General features: G+C 57.7%; 5 protein-coding genes across 5 annotated transcripts; 4 read left to right on the top strand and 1 right to left on the bottom strand.

Annotated features, from left to right (window-relative positions):
• Positions 1-14: 14 nt before the first annotated feature.
• Positions 15-1,654, top strand: BJ171DRAFT_598647 (uncharacterized protein). The gene is made up of 2 exons (XM_053114855.1): positions 15-283; positions 470-1,654. The coding sequence occupies exons 1-2, from the start codon at positions 243-245 to the stop codon at positions 1,521-1,523; spliced, it is 1,095 nt and encodes a 364-aa protein (XP_052967140.1). The 5' UTR covers positions 15-242; the 3' UTR covers positions 1,524-1,654.
• A 4,144-nt stretch (positions 1,655-5,798) lies between these two features.
• BJ171DRAFT_502880 (alkaline-phosphatase-like protein) lies at positions 5,799-9,631 on the top strand. The gene is made up of 13 exons (XM_053110805.1): positions 5,799-6,136; positions 6,431-6,472; positions 6,616-6,711; positions 6,851-6,957; positions 7,077-7,170; positions 7,271-7,317; positions 7,435-7,646; positions 7,774-7,962; positions 8,084-8,186; positions 8,362-8,685; positions 8,940-8,963; positions 9,095-9,213; positions 9,302-9,631. Exons 1-13 carry the CDS (start codon positions 5,923-5,925, stop codon positions 9,399-9,401), a joined length of 1,671 nt encoding a protein of 556 aa, XP_052967139.1. The 5' UTR covers positions 5,799-5,922; the 3' UTR covers positions 9,402-9,631.
• A 266-nt stretch (positions 9,632-9,897) lies between these two features.
• Positions 9,898-11,789, bottom strand: BJ171DRAFT_598644 (uncharacterized protein; the record flags this gene model as incomplete). Its single annotated transcript, XM_053114854.1, has 4 exons — positions 9,898-10,332; positions 10,601-10,657; positions 10,845-11,486; positions 11,708-11,789. The coding sequence occupies 4 exons, from the start codon at positions 11,787-11,789 to the stop codon at positions 10,085-10,087; spliced, it is 1,029 nt and encodes a 342-aa protein (XP_052967138.1). The 3' UTR covers positions 9,898-10,084.
• An 86-nt stretch (positions 11,790-11,875) lies between these two features.
• On the top strand, positions 11,876-15,277 carry BJ171DRAFT_502877 (acyl transferase/acyl hydrolase/lysophospholipase). Its single transcript, XM_053110804.1, has 11 exons — positions 11,876-12,380; positions 12,474-12,652; positions 12,786-12,842; positions 12,923-13,429; positions 13,609-13,714; positions 13,796-13,898; positions 13,993-14,065; positions 14,151-14,237; positions 14,350-14,449; positions 14,584-14,818; positions 14,904-15,277. Exons 1-11 carry the CDS (start codon positions 12,211-12,213, stop codon positions 15,024-15,026), a joined length of 1,740 nt encoding a protein of 579 aa, XP_052967137.1. The 5' UTR covers positions 11,876-12,210; the 3' UTR covers positions 15,027-15,277.
• Positions 15,278-15,447: 170 nt separating this feature from the next.
• Positions 15,448-17,720, top strand: BJ171DRAFT_502872 (formyl transferase). Its single transcript, XM_053110803.1, has 8 exons — positions 15,448-15,663; positions 15,819-15,893; positions 16,006-16,082; positions 16,162-16,289; positions 16,399-16,522; positions 16,692-16,793; positions 16,874-17,005; positions 17,120-17,720. Exons 1-8 carry the CDS (start codon positions 15,510-15,512, stop codon positions 17,411-17,413), a joined length of 1,086 nt encoding a protein of 361 aa, XP_052967136.1. The 5' UTR covers positions 15,448-15,509; the 3' UTR covers positions 17,414-17,720.
• Positions 17,721-17,735: the final 15 nt, after the last annotated feature.

Below are 17,735 nucleotides of genomic sequence, written 5' to 3'. Positions count from 1 at the left end.
TGCACAACTCTTGCCCAAATCCTCCCCGAGACCTGTCTATCTGCCTCACGCCGACCACCTCTCTCCCCAAGGACGCTGGACGCCTTCCCCTCCCACCGCGAGCTGTTCTCTAGATTCTCTGACCTGGTGTCGTTCTACAGCCCCCAACTCTCCCCCCCCCGCTAGTCGGTACCTTCTCCTCATCGACCCACCTGCATCTCATAGGCATATAAACTCTCTCGCTCGTGCTACTATCATTCGAAATGATGAGCTCCCTGTCGCCTGTCTCCGCTATGCCTCCGAGGTGAGTCTCGTCGAGAGTCTGTGTTGTTGGGTGCGATTGCTCGCCAGTGGTTGGCTGCATTTCCTTCCACAACAGAGAGTCGGCACGGTGGCTTCGTTCCCCGCCGCTCGGCATCCATTCCCTGTCGCTTGCTGTTCTCGTCGCCCATCCACTCACCTCCTGGCATCCTCCCCCATCTGTCCACAGCCAACCTCCTCTGAACCTCAACGAACTGGAGAGCTTCTTAGCTGAGCTCAAGTCCTCTTCAGTCGTTGACCGTCCTCTGATCGAGTTCTCGGACGCCCCCTCGCTTTGTGATGGTTACAGCTACTATCAGCCTCAGCACCACCCCCACTATCAGCACCACCGCCCTGCTGCCATCAGCACCCACCCCTACAACCCCTCAATCGGCGGCTATGCCCACCCCGGCCTCCAGGCCCAACCCATCTCTCCCATCCACCAAGTCGCCCCGTACCCCGCCAACGTCTCGCCCGTGTATCCCGGCTCGATTCACCCCTCGGCTCCCATGGAGGCCCAGATGCCAGCTGGAATGGCTCTGTCCCTCATGGCTGCCGGTGTGCATCCCCACATGCCCTCGCGCTACACGCCACCTCCCAGCCCCCCCGCCGGCGAGATCTATGCCTCGGGTGTCCCCCATCCTGCCGCCCTCAAGCCCGTCCCCATCGCTTTGTCCAGTGCCTCGTATCCGCCCGCGCAGCCTGTCTTCCCCGTCGAGCAGTACAGCTACCCCTACCCCGCTGTCCCCCCTGTCCCCATGCAGTACTCGCCTGCTCCTCAGGGCTTTGCTGCCCCCTACGCCACCGCCATTCCCTCCAAGTCTCCCTTTTTGGAAGAGCCGGTTCTCTCCAAAGAAGCCCCGAAGCGCGTCTGGAGGTGCACCCTTCCAGACTGCGAAAAGGTCTACAAGACGGGAGCGGGTCTGCGCTGGCATATGAAGCACTTCCACAAGCGCCCCGGTGTTCGGTCGCTCAACAAAAAGCCCACCCCGTACACCTGCCAACTGTGTTGCAAGTCGTACTCTACTCTAGCTGGCCTAAAGTACCACCAAAAAACCAATCCTCATATCGACGCTGTGTCGTCTTCGTCGTCCTCGTCCTCGTCCTCGTCGCCCTCGACCTCGCCGACCCCCGAGTCGGCGCCCTCGCCTTCTCTGCTCGAGGAGGACGGGCTCATCTCCGCGGCCGACTACGAGCTGTTTTTCCAAGATCTTTTCCAAGTTAAACCGAATCCGAATATTTAACTTGCGCCTCTGTCCGTGTTGCTCTTGCACGCCCTCCTCCATCCACACGGTCTTGTTTGTCTTTTTTTGTTACCTCATCAATTTTGTGTAATCCTCGCGGGACCTCAATAATATCTAGAAAAGACATGGTACTGAATCTGCCGCCGGTTCATGTGCGCGTGGATGGTGCATGGTGGATGGTGCATGGTGCATGGTGGATGGTGCATGGTGCATGGTGAATGGTGAATGGTGAATGGTGAATGGTGAATGGTGAATGGTGAATGGTGAATGGTGAATGGTGCATGAGGGATCCATCGTCGCCTTGCTCTCCGTGCCCCATCCACACAACAATATTATCCACACTACACTATTATCCACACAACACAATTCCCAGTCGCACCCCGTGGTGCTGCGCCCGCCTCGTTCTTCGTCTCGCCCAACGGATACGCCTCCATGCTCCCTCGCATGGATCTGCCCAGCCCGTTCTGCGACTGTTTCTGGCTGTCGCATCTCCCTTGGCTCGTGCTACTCCGTGGTCTGTCGTCGTCCGTGGGCTCAAGCACCGCCAGCCAATGCACACTTGTTGTTGTAGGTCGAGCCTCCTCCGCCAATCGCTCGGATGCCGCTGCCTCTGCTCGCCCTGGCGATCGCTGCGACCTCTGCCACCGTGTGATTGGCCGGGGTGCGTACGTCTGCTGTCCTAATCAGGGATGAGGTATCGCTCTGATTTCACCCACCTATCCTTCCTTCATCTAACGTCATTTGTTCAGCTGCCTCCTCGAAACAAAAAGGTGCGGATGCCCTGCAGCCGCTGCCGGCGAGCACTCTTCCCTCTTTGGCCGCGCCTGCTCCGCGAGCTCTCTCTCTCTCTCTGTTCTTTCTGCCCGAGTGCTACTGTTAGGCTCCCCCCTCCCGAGTTACTTGCCGTTGATATTCTGCGAGAAGGCGCTGCCTCCTGATGTAAGTCTCTCCTGTACCTTCTGGGCTCGGCGTGAGTGGTACTCTGAGCCCGCAAAGCCAAGACTGGAAACCACATTGTTGGTGTATGATCCCGAGCTGCTCGTGGGAATGGTTCGCACATCCACAAGACGAGTTACCGCCAACAGTGCCCCCCCCCCTCCTTGGCCGTCCTGGCGGGCCTGGATGGACACTCCGCCGGCAGGACTCGGCGTTCGTCTCCCCAGAAACGAGCGGGTCTTGTGGATTGTCGGCCGTTGTCCGGAACAGCCATCCAGCTGTCGTTTTGGCTGGTGCATGCGTCCGCTTGCTTCTGCTGTCTTCTCTTCGCTCTCTCTAACTTGTCCTGCCACTGCACCGTCTCGATGCTCTGCACTTGCTCTCGACCTTGGCGATCTTTGCCTCCATCTCTGATTCTCCCTCGATACCACCATCCCAACGTCACTGACCCGACACTTACTGCCAACCCGATCCAACCACATGTGACTGTCGCCGTTCCCTTCTCTCAGATATCCTCCCTTCCCCACGATCCTAGTTCTGCGAGATGTTCCGCTCTTATTCGGACGACCATATCGACGACTTTTCGACAGAAAAGTTTGTGCCCAAGAAGCCGACTTACTATCATGACGACTACCAGCTGCACAGCCAGGACATGGGTATGTCTTGACTGCTGATAGTCCGCTTGGTTGTGCCATGGTTGTGCCTTGGGTGTGCCTCGGATGTGCCTTGGGTGTGCCTCGGATGTGCCATGGTTTCCCCTCCATCATAATTATCATCATCATCGTCATCATCGTTGCCATGTCGAGACCGTTGCTTGGAGCACGGCTCCTCCATAAACTCGCTACTTCACAACCCTCGTCGCTGTTGTGTCTTGCACAATCGCTCAACGTACATCCTTCGCCCCGTTCGCTGTTCCATCCATCTTTTGCCTTCATCCACGGCATGGCGCATCTGTTGTCTGATGCTTTCCCACGCCCAATCGCTGCATCTCCGATACTCTGGCTACCTTCGCGCGTGCTCACCTCGACACTCTCATTTCACCCGGGCGGCCTGGCCCTTTCTCTGATGCAGAAACCGAGGACCAGGTCAGGCACCTCGAGTCGGCTTTCCTGAACTTCAGCGGCTCTGTCAACCCGCGCCCACAGCCCGTGCCTCTCTACTACAACAATGCCACCACCGGTGCGTTCTACCCCGGCGACGGCGAGCATCTGATGCTCTACTCTCCAACGTATCCAGAGGCTCTGGACTCCAGCGGCTCGGTCCGGGTCATGTCGCCCGTCGAGCTCAACGTCTTGATCTATCCGCCTTCGGGAATCTGGGGGAATCTCGCAGATGATCCCATGTTTGCGCCCGAGCCTCAACCGCCTTCTGCTGCATCCTATCCGTACCTCGATCGATCTGTCTCCTCGCCCACAAGTCTGGGACCGGCTCTGGCCTCGCCTCTCGCCAAGGGTGCCACTCAATTCCCAGCCAAGCACATGCACCACCACCAGCAGTCGACTCAGTCTTCGCAGACGCAGCCCTTATCCCACCACCCCTCCCCGCAGCTTGCCCACCTCCATCATCACCATCACCATCACCACCACCAACAGCAGCAGCAGCAGCAGCAACCGCAACAGCAGCAGCCACAACAACTACAACAGCCGCTGACTCCCGCCTTTGTCTACAATGCCCAAAAGTCTTGGATGGCATCAGACGTTTGCGGCAGCCCGGCTATGGCTGCAGGCCTGGGGGGTGCTGCTGCCGTCGGCGCTACACTGGAGGTGCAGGTAACTCCGGCATCGTCCTTTGACCATGCCTCCTCCAACAACAGCTGCGGCACACCCAGTATCGGCACAATTCAACAGCCTTCCATCGTCTCGGTGGGATCTGTGCGTGCGGACAGCGATAGCGGCTCCACGGCCACAGCCATCGGCAGCATGGCCACGGCGGTTGGCATCAACAGCATCAACAGCATCAACAGCACAGCATCAACAGCATCAACAGCATCGGTAGCATTAACAGCACATGCAATGCCGCCAGCGGCAGCAAGAAGAAACCCCACGCAGTCCTTGGCCTGCTCCACCACCAGCACCAGTTCCAGCACCAGCACCAGCGCAGGGCAGCCCACCGGCGGGCAAGACATGACCCCCGGCAAGAGACGGCGGCTCTCCAACTACACCCACAAACTCGCCGTCTTCCTGAAGCGAAAGTACGACCCGACCTCGTCGTCCGAGAAGCTCAAGAAACTCGGCCACATCGCGAGCCAGCTGCATCTGCGAAACATCTCCGTCCTGGACCGCGACCTGCTCATCTACCACAAATCGCTCTTTGCCTCCAACTACGGGCCCGACTGGTTCGAAGCCGTGTACTATCTCGGTGGCCAGCCTCCGATCCTGGACGACGCCCAGTACGCCCTTGTCAAGGCCAAGATGTGCAAGATTGCCACGGAGCTGCCCGAGACCCGCTCGGCAGATGTTCTCTTCATCATGTACGACATCCTCCAGGAGCTCGGCATCCAGCCCTATTACAAGCTGCAGCAGAAAATCACCGGCACTCGACTAAAGTACATTCACCGCTCCGGAGAGGAGGCCTCCCCGGTGTCCAAGGGGGAAGACTCCGCCAGGAGCGTCTCGGGCCTCTAGATGCAGTCTTCTGGATACTGTCGATCGTCGCCAGCAAGAAAGAGTTGTAGACACGAGATTCGAAGCGAAATAGAGGAATTGGGACTAGCTGAGGGGCCGGGGCACACTCGCTGATCGCCGCCTCGGGGTTAGTTCTGCGGCGAGCACACCATTCATCGGTCTGGGGCTCTAATATCGCCAGATGCAGATCTGCACTGCACGCTGGCTTGGTGTATGTTGGTCATGAAGCAGCGCACATACAGATCTCGCTCGCCACTGTCGCTGCCACCGTCCATGGCGGATAGAGCTCTAGTGCCGCCTTGGAATGATGGCCGATGAATGTGGGCGAGCCACACTGAAATTTCTATGAATACGAAATCCATGCCCAATACTGCCATGTCGGATATCGTCGCGGACTGCTTCGTCGATCCACAGCATCTCTTGGCTATCTCTTGGTGTATCTCTTGGCCGTGCGATTGTCTCATTCGGATGGGGCAACCTCCCCCGTCGATGGCCATCCCTCGGTTCTACCCAGGGTACATCCCGATCAGAAGCACTGCCCTTTGATCCATCGGCACCGAGGGCTTTCCCGAGCGGCGCTCTGTCGTTCTTCCCAAGGAACCCTGTCTCGGTCGCCCAGCCGATCACATCGGGCCCAGGCCCGTCCTGCTTTCCCAAGCCCCCCCCCGCGCCGTCCCCTCTCGTGCCCGTTCCGCAAATGCCTTTGACGAGGCGCCCAAAATCCAGCCTCAGCCGCAAGCTCAGCTGGCTCGGTCTTCAGCAGCCATCTGCCCAACAACCCGCCCCAGCAGTCCGTCCAAGTCCCCCGCTGCCCGAGCCCGCAAGCGTCCTCTCCAAGCATGCCCGACCCCGAGAGCCAGCGGCTGTTCAACCCGGCCAGAACCTCCACCGAGTCGGCCGATGACCTCGAAGACGAAGAATCGGTCGTCTGCTGCTCCAGCGTCCTGACCTACCGAAAGCGGGACCAGCGCACGCTGTGTGCCTACTTTGCGGGCGTCCTGGTGCTCATCATCTTTGCTTTCTCGATTGCTCGTGTGCTCTATCCCATGACAGGTGCGCTGCCCGTCGAAGCCTGCTCTCTGCTGCAGCTGTCCGACAATCGGCTGTGGCTTCTTCCTCCGTGCTCGCGAGGCCCGGGTTGGCTTGCTGGGCATCGCTGGGCATCGCTGGGCATCGCTGGGCATCGCTGGGCATCGCTGGGCATCGCTGGGCATCGCTGGGCATCGCTGGGCATCGCTAGGCATCGCCTGCGGCTCTTTGCCATTCTTACTCCTCCGCTGCTCCGGACCCGCTCAGGCCGATATCTTGTCCATGGCTAAGCCGATTCCATTTCTCCCACTTCTGCAGAGAAGCCTCTCCGGCGCAATGTCATCATGATGGTGTCCGATGGTGGGTATTGTCCTTTCTGGCAGCCGATATCGGCCCACTACAGACCTTGGTCCACCTTGGTACCATGCATACGGCTCGGTGCTGCAGTGCTCCCGGGCTGTTCGGCAGGCATTCACCAACCAAGATCTGCGTTACTGCCCCAGGCTTCGGACCAGCTTCCGAAACCTTTGCCCGCAACTACCACACCTACATCAACGACCTGCCATACGACTCCCAGCTTCCCCTCGATACCATTCTCGGTAAGCAAGCCCGAAATGACTAGCAGCCCAGCGCCTCGGCTCCGCCCTCGCCTGTTCTATGGGATCGGAGCTCGACGGCCTCGTCCGCAATCTCAATTGCACGCCGCTGACCCAGCCTGTTGTCCAATGCTTCGTTCAGTCGGCAGCTCGCGCACCCGCAGCTCCAGCAGCTTGGTGACCGACTCGGCCGCCGGTGCCACGGCCTTTTCTTGCGGCCTGAAGAGCTACAACGGAGCCATCGGTGTGGTATGTGTCGTCCGTGGCCCATGAAGAACCAGACGTTCCTGAGCAAACCCCCCATCGCCAGCTATGTGCGCGCCGAGCGGACGCCTGCTAACTCGGCGGGCCCCTGGCAACATCCACAGGATCCTTCCGGAAAGCCCTGCGGAACTGTTCTCGAGGCTGCAAAGCTCGCCGGATACACCACCGGCTTGGTCGTGACCTCCCGCATCACCCACGGTACGAAACGGCCTGGTCTGAATATCTTGGGGATGTGCCGCCCCGCATTCGCTCGACTGACTGGCGGCCTCCCTGTTTCTCCCTCTCATCCACTGCTCAGCCACCCCGGCCTCGTTTGCCTCTCACGCCATCCACCGCGATCAGGAGGTAATTGTTCTTTCCGATTCCGGAAGCTTGAACTGAATGCATCATTCTCCAGAGCCATCAATGAACACTCTCCGACTTGGCGATAATTTCGGCTCACCCCCCCCCCGCTCTCTACAGAACGAAATCGCCCTGCAGGAGATTGGCAACTACACCCTCGGTCGCATGACCGACCTGATGTTTGGCGGAGGGCAGTGCCATTTCTTGCCCAACACCGACGCCAACAGCTGCCGCCAGGACAGCATCGACGTTTTTGAACGAGCAAAGGACTTTGGCTGGCACGTTGGAACGACCCGCCAGGACTTTGACAACCTCAACGCCTCAAATGCCAAGTAAGTCACTCCTCAACCGAGTTGCATTCGCGCTCTGCGGATGCAGTGCTGATCAGTGTACGACCCCTCGCATATCGAATGCGGCTCTTTCTCGCCCCCCCCCGCTGCGGGTCCTGGCCGTGCCCAGGTTGCCCCTGATGCTGCTGTTCACCCGCGACCACATGTCCTACGAAATTGATCGCGATCCCGCCAAGGAACCCTCGATCAAAGAGTCCGTTCTCAAAGCCCTCAGCATCCTGACCTCATCCACTGAGAACTCGGACAAGGGATTCTTCCTGTTGATCGAGGGAAGCAGGATCGACATGGCTGCTCACAGGTGAGCAAACTGGCCACTCGGCAACTAGGCTGCAGGGTATTTGACGGGAGCACACCGACGGCGAGAAGCGGCCGGTTCTGTCGACTGTATGAGGAGCTAACATACCCTGTGTTCTACACAGCAACGACGCTGCCACCCATGTCCACGAAATTTTGGCTTACAACGAAATGGTCCAGGAGGTCATTGGCTACGTCAACGCTCACCCCGGCACCGTGATGATATCGGTATGCTGCCGCTGGCTCCGTTGCTTGGCCTCTGGGGGCGCTCTTGCTGACTCTTGCTCGACACTGCGTCGCGCACCAGATACCGGAGCAATAACCATGGTGGATGAAGGACTGCCGGGACCTTGCTTGCTGACTCTGAGCCCTTGTTTTTCTGGCCAACACTGTGCCCCGTCAGGTTTCGGACCACGAGACCGGTGGCTTCTCCGTCGCGAAGCAGGTCGACAGTGCCAGCTACCCCGAGTATCTGTGGAAGCCCGAGGCTCTTGTCAACGTCACCCGCTCCAGCGAGAAGATCAGCGCCGACCTGGCTGCCTACAACGGCCAAAACCGCACCGAGTTTGTCAAGACGGTCGTGCTTGAGCAATGGCTGGGTGTCCATGATTACACGGAGCAGGAGGTCCAGAAGCTCGCCCAGCCCGGGCTCCTGCCCTCGCAAATCGAAAACATCCTCAGCCCCATCATCAGCGACCGCGCTCAGTTGGGCTGGGCCACTCACGGCGTACGTTGAACTGCGACGACACACATCAGTTCCGTGCAGCAGATCCCGAGCAGATCTCCCGATATGGCGCCGTGCTGACATATAGCAGAGCTTGCCTTGCCATGTGCGGCGAGCTCTTCTGCCAGGCTGGAATCCCAGAGGGCACGACATGATTGCGCCATTGATATCGCCGTGATGCATCGGACTGACTGCCTTTCTTGTATTCGCTGTTTCGCGCGGTGTGTGCCTGGTCTTTGATCACTGCCGCATCGCAGCACTCGGCCGTTGATGTCAACTTGGTGAGCTTCAAGCCCGTGCTCAGCAGATATGCAGCGTCGCGCGCCGACATACTGTCGCAAGCACGTCAAGGTGCTTCCGGGTCGCTGCTCGGTGATGAGGACTAACCACGATGCTTCTCCTCTGCCACTAGTACGCCCACGGTGCCAACTCGGATGCCCTCCGCGGCAACCACGAGAATATTGAAATCGGCCACTTTATCACCAACTTCCTTTCACTGGATCTGGCGAGTGTGACCAAGACCCTTTCGAGGTTGGTGGTTGCTTGGCTACGATCGTGCTAAATAGCTTTGGGTCAGACACCACCGAACCTTGAATGTAACAAATGCGCATTTCTGCAGCATGGTACTCCCTCCCTTCAACCGCACCAACATGGCCACCACCGCTGTGCCCTTTGAGCCTATCCACCACCATCATCAGTCGCTCATCAAGCAGCACTGAGTCACCCCTGTCATATCGCGTGACATGTCGCTCGGTAGGCCGTGGCTTGACCACGGCATTGCTGATCCGCTTCGCACCATCAAAAACCGATATCTGTGAGCTTGCCGCCCTTTGCTGCGGCATCTTTTGCGCAATCGCCCGTTTTCCAGGTGACCACCGAGAGTCGCGGCCTGTGGTTGGTTCGTTCGATGGCAGAGTTGATTCAATATCAGTGATCTGCATGGAACCAAGACCACGAAGAGGCCCAAATTTGAGGGGAGGTGTCAATGTCCGCCCGGACGACTGCGTTACGAGAGACCGCGGGCGCGCAGGATGCGACCTAGGGCCCTCCACACCAGGGGCAAAACAAAATGTGCCGTCCTGATGGAGCCTCCAGTCGCTGTGTGTTGCAGCCGGATGCATGTGCCCTCATCCAGCACGCCAAACGGTGGCGCACATTGGTGCAAGGTGTTTATCGCCCGTGGAGATCGGTCTCATATATTCACGAGCGATGAATACGGTAGTGACGGTGGTGACGGTGGTAGTGATCGTGGTAGTGGTAGTGGTGGTGGTGAAGGTGGTCGGGTGGTGGCGATGAACCAACAGGGAATCATTTGGTAGAAACCATGCGGTAACGACGGCTCTCTGGGTTGTCTTTCTCTGCTCCATACACAAATCTGATGAGATCGCGGCTGCCTCCCCGTTCATGTCGTGAAGAGCTGCCGCCAACCCTGCTGTCGAAAATGCTGCTCGGCCTCTGTCTTCCTGTTTTTGTACTCGTCCTTGGCTGCCGCGTCAGGGCACTTTGCCATGAGCAACTCGATGAGTTGGTCAACGGCGATGGCTCGGTTGGGAGGGCGGTTGTTGTGCTGCTGGTCGCGGCAGCAGGGGCATCGCTTGGAAGGTGTGCTCTTCCATAGATTGTAGAGGCAGATGTAGCAAAACATGTGGCCTGGTGAGGGAAGGTGAATGAAATGTGAGCGGAGGTGTTTCTGCTGTTGCTGTTGCTGTTGCTTTTGCTGTTGCTGTTGCTGTTGCTGTTGCTGTTGCTGTTGCTGTTGCTGTTGCTGTTGCTGTTGCTGTTGCTGTTGCTGTTGCTGTTGCTGTTGCTGTTGCTGTTGCTGTTGCTGTTGCTGTTGCCTGCGGTCCGCTCCCCCATGACCTGGTCGTATACCGTATCCCCAACCCTCGTTCCGTCTCCTGCTCTCCATGACACTTACCACAGCTGATGGTCTGTGCCTGGACTGGCAGCTCCAGGCACACCGAGCACGCCAGCGCTTGGGACCGCCACCAACACAAAGCACAAATATGGTCATGTCAGCCAGCCACGCCAATAACAAGGGCATGCCCACCGCGCCACAGCCATGTTTGGAACGATGAAACTTGAGCAACCAGCACGAAAAAAAGGCCTCTCGCCAATGGCCTTCCAGAGCAATGAGGGCAGGGCTATTGTTAAGCACCTACCGGACTCGATTTCGTCGGTGCTGAGACCGTTAATAGCTCGCGGAGGGGCTACGACTTTGGTGCCAGCCGGTGGCTCGGTCGAGTGAAAATTGGATGTCGATACCTCCCTCGGAGCGCCAGCGACATGGGGTGAGCAGAGATCGAAGGGGTGGTCGTCGCCGTGGAATGCCTTGTCGGTATCGAGGTGGAATTTGTAGCAGTCGTGGCAGAGATTGAACGAGTCGCATCGCTGGCACCTCCACCGGCCGCCGGTGATGGGCTCGATTCCACAGCGATCGCAGCCGACGTTGCCCCAGGCTTGGTTGTAGCCAACGAGCTCAAAGTAGCCGTTGTAGCCGTGGACATCTCGTTCGATAAAGCAGCCGGCACAGAGGTTGATTCTGGGTTCGTACTGGTCCCTCCAACGCTCGTTGACGATAGGCCGCATGCAGCAATCGCAGTGCACGTTGCTCCAGATGTGCGGGGTTTCCCACTGGAAGAATTTGTGGTTTGGGTGCCTGCTGTGGTATTGGCTTGACATGGGCATGCATTCGGCACAGAGATTGAAGTCGGGACACTCGAGGCATCGGAACCGCACCCCCTTCAGCGGTATTTCGAAGCATCCTTGGCATTGGAAGTCGCCCCAGAAGACTGTGTGTCCGTCTGCAGTGTCGGGCACGATGCAAGTGACTCTGGGTCAGTTGAGGCTCTTGCTGTTGGCTCTCGTCTGGCCATGAGCCCAGCGCAATGCGGCCCAGCCCGGTCGTTTGCAAGGATGCTCTGCATCAGCCGGCTTGTCTGCTGGATGAACCTGCTGAGATGGGCGCTCGGGCGGGCTGCCGGTGCAAGCACCTCATCTTGATGCTCGGCCACAGTGCGCTCACCTGTCCACGTCCCGGCGTTCATATTTTTTGTTTGCAGCGAAGCCGATCGAGAGGCAGATTCGGGTATCAGCCCGGGTTTCATTGGCCCGGGTTGTACCACACGGTTCGAGCCGGGTGGCTGTGTCATCGAGATTTCGTGGCGCGGTGGTGTTTTGCCGGCAGCCAGCCAGTCGATCGATCGATTGATGAATCGGCCAGAGCCAGGCCTGGCTATGCCAGGCTTTGCCATGGCCGCAGCCCCGATGGAAGGCAGGCCGGTTGCGAGTCGGACAACCGGCGCTGTTGCAGAGCCGGATCGGGAGAGACGGCGTGGTCGGGACCAGGTGGAGCCCGAATTCACCCACCTCCAGCCTCGCACAACGCCGGCTTGGGCCAGGGCGTCGTCGCCAGGGCCATCCGGCAGCTCCCTCGACCAGCCCCTGTCTGGTCTTTTGGACCACAGCCTCGTCGCCCATCGCCCATCGCCCATCGCCCATCGCCCATCGCCCGATTGCTGCTAGAGAATGATATCTCTCTTCAAGACGATTGGCGCCAAGGTACCGCTGTGGGCCAAGAGCACCCCGCTGGACTTGAAGCGCTGGCGAGCGAGCATCTCAGATCTGCACGAAACCATTGCAAGCGAGTCCCAGGACGCCAGCCAGAGCCCGCACACCACGACCGAAGCTGTCGTCAGGTTGGTCTCAACGGGTCGACTTCCCTGCAGCTGCATTTCGATGCCAATGGGCCCGCACTCAAGAAGCTTTGACCCCCTTGTCCATCATAACAGGACCGACAACGCCATCGGGGAGGACGAGCTTGTCTTTCAGCAGAGCCGACTCAGGGCCATCAAGGACAGCTTCTGCCGCTATCTGGATATTCCTGTGAGCGAGGTGGAGCTCGAAGACATACCGGTCATTGCCGCCTCGGTCAGCGGTGGAGGATTCCGGTCTGTCGTGGCCACAGCAGGTGCGATGCATTGTCCTGGTGCTTCGAACGGAACAGGGGATACGACCAGGCATGCGCATATTTCCGTCCATCGCTCGGTTTGCCGGCTGTACTGATGACTTCCGCGTTTGACTTCTCACCCTGTGCCATCCAGCCTTCATCGAAACCCTCAATGCAGAGGGACTGTACGACTCCCTGATGTATCTGGCAGGCAAGACCTGAACTGCCCATCCTCTGGTGCCCTGCTATGACCGAGCCTCGCTTACACTCTGTGGCTCTGTATCCGTGCAGGAGTCAGCGGCGGATGCTGGGGTCTCAGCTTCCTCTACGTGGCCGACTGTTCGCCGAGCAATATCAACGAAGCAGTCCAAAAGGTGCTGACGCGCTGGCTTACACCGCTGGTCTGCTTTGGGGCGTCCGGCGAGGCCATACCGCCGTTTGTCTATGATTTCTACGGTGCGCTCGAGATCAAGAGGCTCTCGGGACAGAAGCTGGACGCCGTCGACTTTTACTCGGTCCTGCTGGACTGCATCCTGTTTGGCACCGTCAAGACCCCGGAATGGGACCGTCGGCGGCTCAAGTTCAGCTACTATGCCGAGCTCTGTCGGAGCGGACAGATGCCGCTTCCGTTGTTCTATGCCATCCACATCGATCGGCCTTGGGAGCCCGGGTTCTCCGACGACTGGACCAAAGCCGACCGCGCGGCCTACATTACCATCGTCGAAGAGAGCGGCCAAGCCGCGCGATACAACTGGATGGAGTTCTCGCCTTTTGAGATCGGGGCTGTGGATTTCTCAGGTACACGGGGCTTCGCTCGTCCGAGGCGCTTTTGTGCGTTGCGTCCGAGAGGATCTGAATGAGAGTATATCCGATGATTCCCTTGGGTGCATTGGTAGAAAGCAGAGTGCTGGGTCAGTCCACCATGCTCACGACGTCTTTCTTTCGCCAAACCCGATGTATTGCTATGGACGTTCCAGCCTGGATCCCAACTTGGTCCTTTGGGCGCCGATTCATTGATGGACGCTCTGTTCCGGCCCTGGGATCTGCTAACGTCATGGAGCAGAATCTGTCGTTGATTCTTGGGTGCGTACCGGTTCAGCCCCACGCATCTCGCAGCACCTTTGGAACATACTTCGGGCACTGATGTGTTATCCCTTCTTCCAGCATCGTTGGGAGCGCCTTGAGCACTACCTGGGGCAAAACTCTGAAGCAGCTTCTCGGAAAGCTAAGCTTTCTGCCAGAAAGCTATCGAAGCGAACTCCGTGCGGTGTGTATTTACCATCGCCGGGTGCATGGTTGACTCTCACGATATGTGCCTTGCTTTGTTTTGGAGCCCTGACGCCATATGATTGCGAGCTCAGTCCATCGAGCGTGCCGAAAGCACCAAGGCCGGAGAGGTGCTCTATGATGCGACGCTGCCTCCGGGGAAAATATGTAGGTATCGTCGTTGCCGCCAGGGATGGCCATATTTTCCAGCGCTCAGTCGAGCTTACACGACCGTCGATACGGGCTGCTCCAGGGAATATGGCATACCAGTCGCAGGCAAACACTCCCAAGCCGCAGCCAGGAGTGCAATTTGATGCCACGATTGAGCTACTCGATGCAGGCAAGTACTTCACGACATCCATGCGCTGTTGCTGTCGTGCCGAGCGTCCAAATCGTATCGTCTGCGGAGCCGTTCCTGTCAGCTTGATTGACTTGCTCCGATTCGAGCACAGGCACCGACCGAAACCTCCCCTTGGATGTCCTGACTCGGGCCGGTCGTAATGTCGACATATTCCTGGCGCTCGACACAAGCTCCTACGTCATCAGCAACGGGTGAGCGCTTACGTTTATTGCTGGTACATTCATTACCGCCAGCATCACTGCCGTTGCCTGGTTGCCTCCTTAATGCGCTGTATTCTGACTATTGATCGCCCTTGTCCCTTTGGGCATTTGTTTTCGCCTCCCAGCTTCCCTGGCTCCCTCCATAGCTTTGCACAGCAGCACGGATATCTTCCCCCACCCACCAAGCAGAGGCAGGGTCGCCCCGATTTTGAAATCACTCAGCTCGTGCCTGCCTCGGCTGATACAGCTGCAGCACAATCGCCAGTCAGTATTGTCTACATTCCAGTCGCCAAGTTTGATGATAACCCGTTCGACCCGATGACCGTCGGCGATGGCGAGTACTCCATGTCCAAGCAAAAGGTAAGGACATCGAGGCTGTGCGACCACTTGACCGCTGTGGAGACTGATTGTGCCGCGATGAGCTCACACGTTTGCCTTGGATTAGTACGATGCGCTCGCCCAGAACGTCTCGCGACGGCTCAGCTCCAACGCTTCGGCAATCAAGCAAAGCATCCGCGAGTGCTACGAACGAAAGAAGCAGGCTCGTCTGGCTCGGGTTGGCGGCTAAGCTCTTGGGCCGCATAGCAGCTTGCTGAAAGTGGGCGCATGCATCGCCAAACGAAACAGTGGCTATGGTGCAGCAATATTATAAAGCAACTATGATATATGACATGGGTGGCCAAGAGTCGTGGGCTGACCGCAAGTTGGCGCATAGTCACAGTCTCTGATGCACAAGCCAATCCCTGTCCAGCACATGTCCAAGAGATACGGGACTGTGTCGAAGATCAGAAAATAAAGGCTGCGGCCAGTGGATGAATGTGCTTGTCGGACGCCGAAAGTGGCTCTCCGAGAGGCTTGATTACTGGCATACGTCGGCAATATCAAGACCTCATCGTTGCTGTCCATGGTCTGGGTTGGTTTCGTGCCTGGGTCGCAACACGCGCAGCACAAAGCCATTCCGCCGGCTCGAAGCTTGATCGCGGCGGTGCCTTTGATCGTCGTCCCGCATCTGGCGCCGGATTCTCCCTCCCTCCGACAGCCATCGGTATTGATGATCCGCTCGGCTGTGGCGAACTTGCATCTGCTTGGCCGTCCCGGGCGGCGGCTGTTCGCATCGTCTGCAGGCTGTCTGAAGCACAGCGTCTTGTTCTTTGGATCAGACCGCTTCTCGGTTGCCTCCCTGCGTCGCATCCTGCATGACAAAGGTATGCATTTCCTGGCCCCCGGCCAGAGCGCCCTTCTTGACTGTGTGAAATGCAGCAATTCGAGAGATCCTCACACCCGAATTCAAGGCAGTAGCTGCACGCTTTGCAAAACTGGTTGCATTCTGATGCTGATGGGGTTTGTATGCCTTTGACAGAGTGCCTTTCGCATGTCGAAGTTGTCGTCCCTCGAGGAGCCGACTACAAAGCCAGCAACCCACACGACAAAGACGGTGAGTCGACCTTCTTGTCCTGGGATCCCGATAGGCATCGTGAGTCCCAAAGTGCGTTGGCATGGTTGTCGGTCGGTCGGGTCGGACTCACCCTGCACCGGCTTCATCGCAGTCCCTCTCAAACGATTTGCGCTGGAAAACGGAATCAAGGTCCATGTTGCCCCGCCGATCTCACTCAAAGGATGGGAGGTATTTCTGAAAGCCGTAACCCGATGGAGCCGACCAGATCGCTTTCCAAGTTGCTCACCGCGCTTTTGATGTGGATCAGATGCCAGAGTCGTCGGGATCCCGGTTCGATCTGGGCATCGTCGTTTCGTTTGGATACTTCATCCCAGCGCGGCTGATCCAATGTTTCTCGGCCGGTACCCTCAATGTTCATCCATCGCTACTTCCAAGGTTGGCTTCGTTCTCGTTGGTGTCGCATCAGCCACAGCGAGAGCCGTTGATCGGCCAACGATGTGACTCTGCACATCAAACGCTAATGGTGGTCATTCACCGATATCAGATACCGAGGCGCCTCCCCGATCGATTATGCTCTCTTGAACAACGATCAGTCCACGGGCGTCTCGATCATCGAGCTCCATCCCTCTCGCTTTGACGCTGGCAAGATCTTGAGACAGGCATCGATTGTAAGTTGGGAGTGAACATCTAGCTCACAGTTGAACAAGCTGCTTGTACAATCCGATACTGTCGTATCCTCTGAATCGACGAAGGGTTTGGTCGATGCTCGTCAGGATAAACCCCAGCTCAATTATTGCGCGAATGCATCAATCGCTAACAGAAGCGTCACGAAATCAGGATATCCCCGATAACTGCTACTACCACGAGCTACATGACAGACTGGCGGAGCTCGGTGCATCTCAGTTAGCTGAGGTGCTCAGATCCCTAGAGGCTCACAAGGTCGGCAAAAATCGTCCACACGGCACCGACGACAGTTCCGATAATATGACGCTGGAACTAATTGAGTTTGGATTAATCAGGCCCAAGCCCAGGTGCAGGACTCATCCATGGTGACCAAGGCCCCGAAGATTGTCAAATCCCAGGCGGCGATCGACTGGAGTGGCGACACTGCCGAGAAGATCTATCGGACCCACCGCGCAATCGGTCACAGGGTGGGTGTTCGACTTGTTTCGGATCAAAGCCCCTGCCTCGAACGCAATGGTGGCGAGGCTGAGAGCTATCGACGATGGGTGGATAGCTGGCTGACATTGGTTCCTCTGTGCAAGTTTGCCCTCATGGCCACATATCGAAACAAGATGATCAAGTTCATGGATCTGCATCCGCCAAATGCCCCCCTGAAATCGCCGTTTTCCCCACCGTGCCCTGGAGCTTCCCCGGGGACGTTCTGTTTCGATCGTGACAATGATCTGACCTGGGTCAAATGCGCGGATGAATGGTTGGGCATCCGCACCATCATGGTCGATGGGAAAAACAGACCGCTTGGGGGACTGGATTTCAAAAACGGATACCAGTACAAGGATTGCCAAGAAGCGTTTCAAGCATATGTGATGCCTCAATAAATCGGAAATGTAGTCGACCCCACAGCTCAGTCACAAGTGGAGCTCGGATTGCACAAGCACACACTCACTACCGTGTAGGCCACAAGCGTATGAGTTTATCAACCAATCCAATAATAACTGGACACACCGGGGTTTGAGAATTGGTGAATGTTATCACTCAACTCGCGCGCTGGCCATGAACATTCGGTGATGGAATTCTGGATCTGAATCAAGGACGCTTTCTCGCTCAGATGGCTCACCGCAAGCGAAAGACACCTCCCAGGGGTGCTCACAGTGCTGGGAAGCCAGGCGACTTGAGAAGGTCGAGTATCTTGATATCGAT

This window comes from Polychytrium aggregatum (genome assembly GCF_025602895.1).
Source record: "Polychytrium aggregatum strain JEL109 chromosome Unknown BJ171scaffold_16, whole genome shotgun sequence".
Lineage (NCBI taxonomy): Eukaryota > Fungi > Chytridiomycota > Chytridiomycetes > Polychytriales > Polychytrium > Polychytrium aggregatum.
This window is presented reverse-complemented; position numbering and strand designations above follow the sequence as displayed.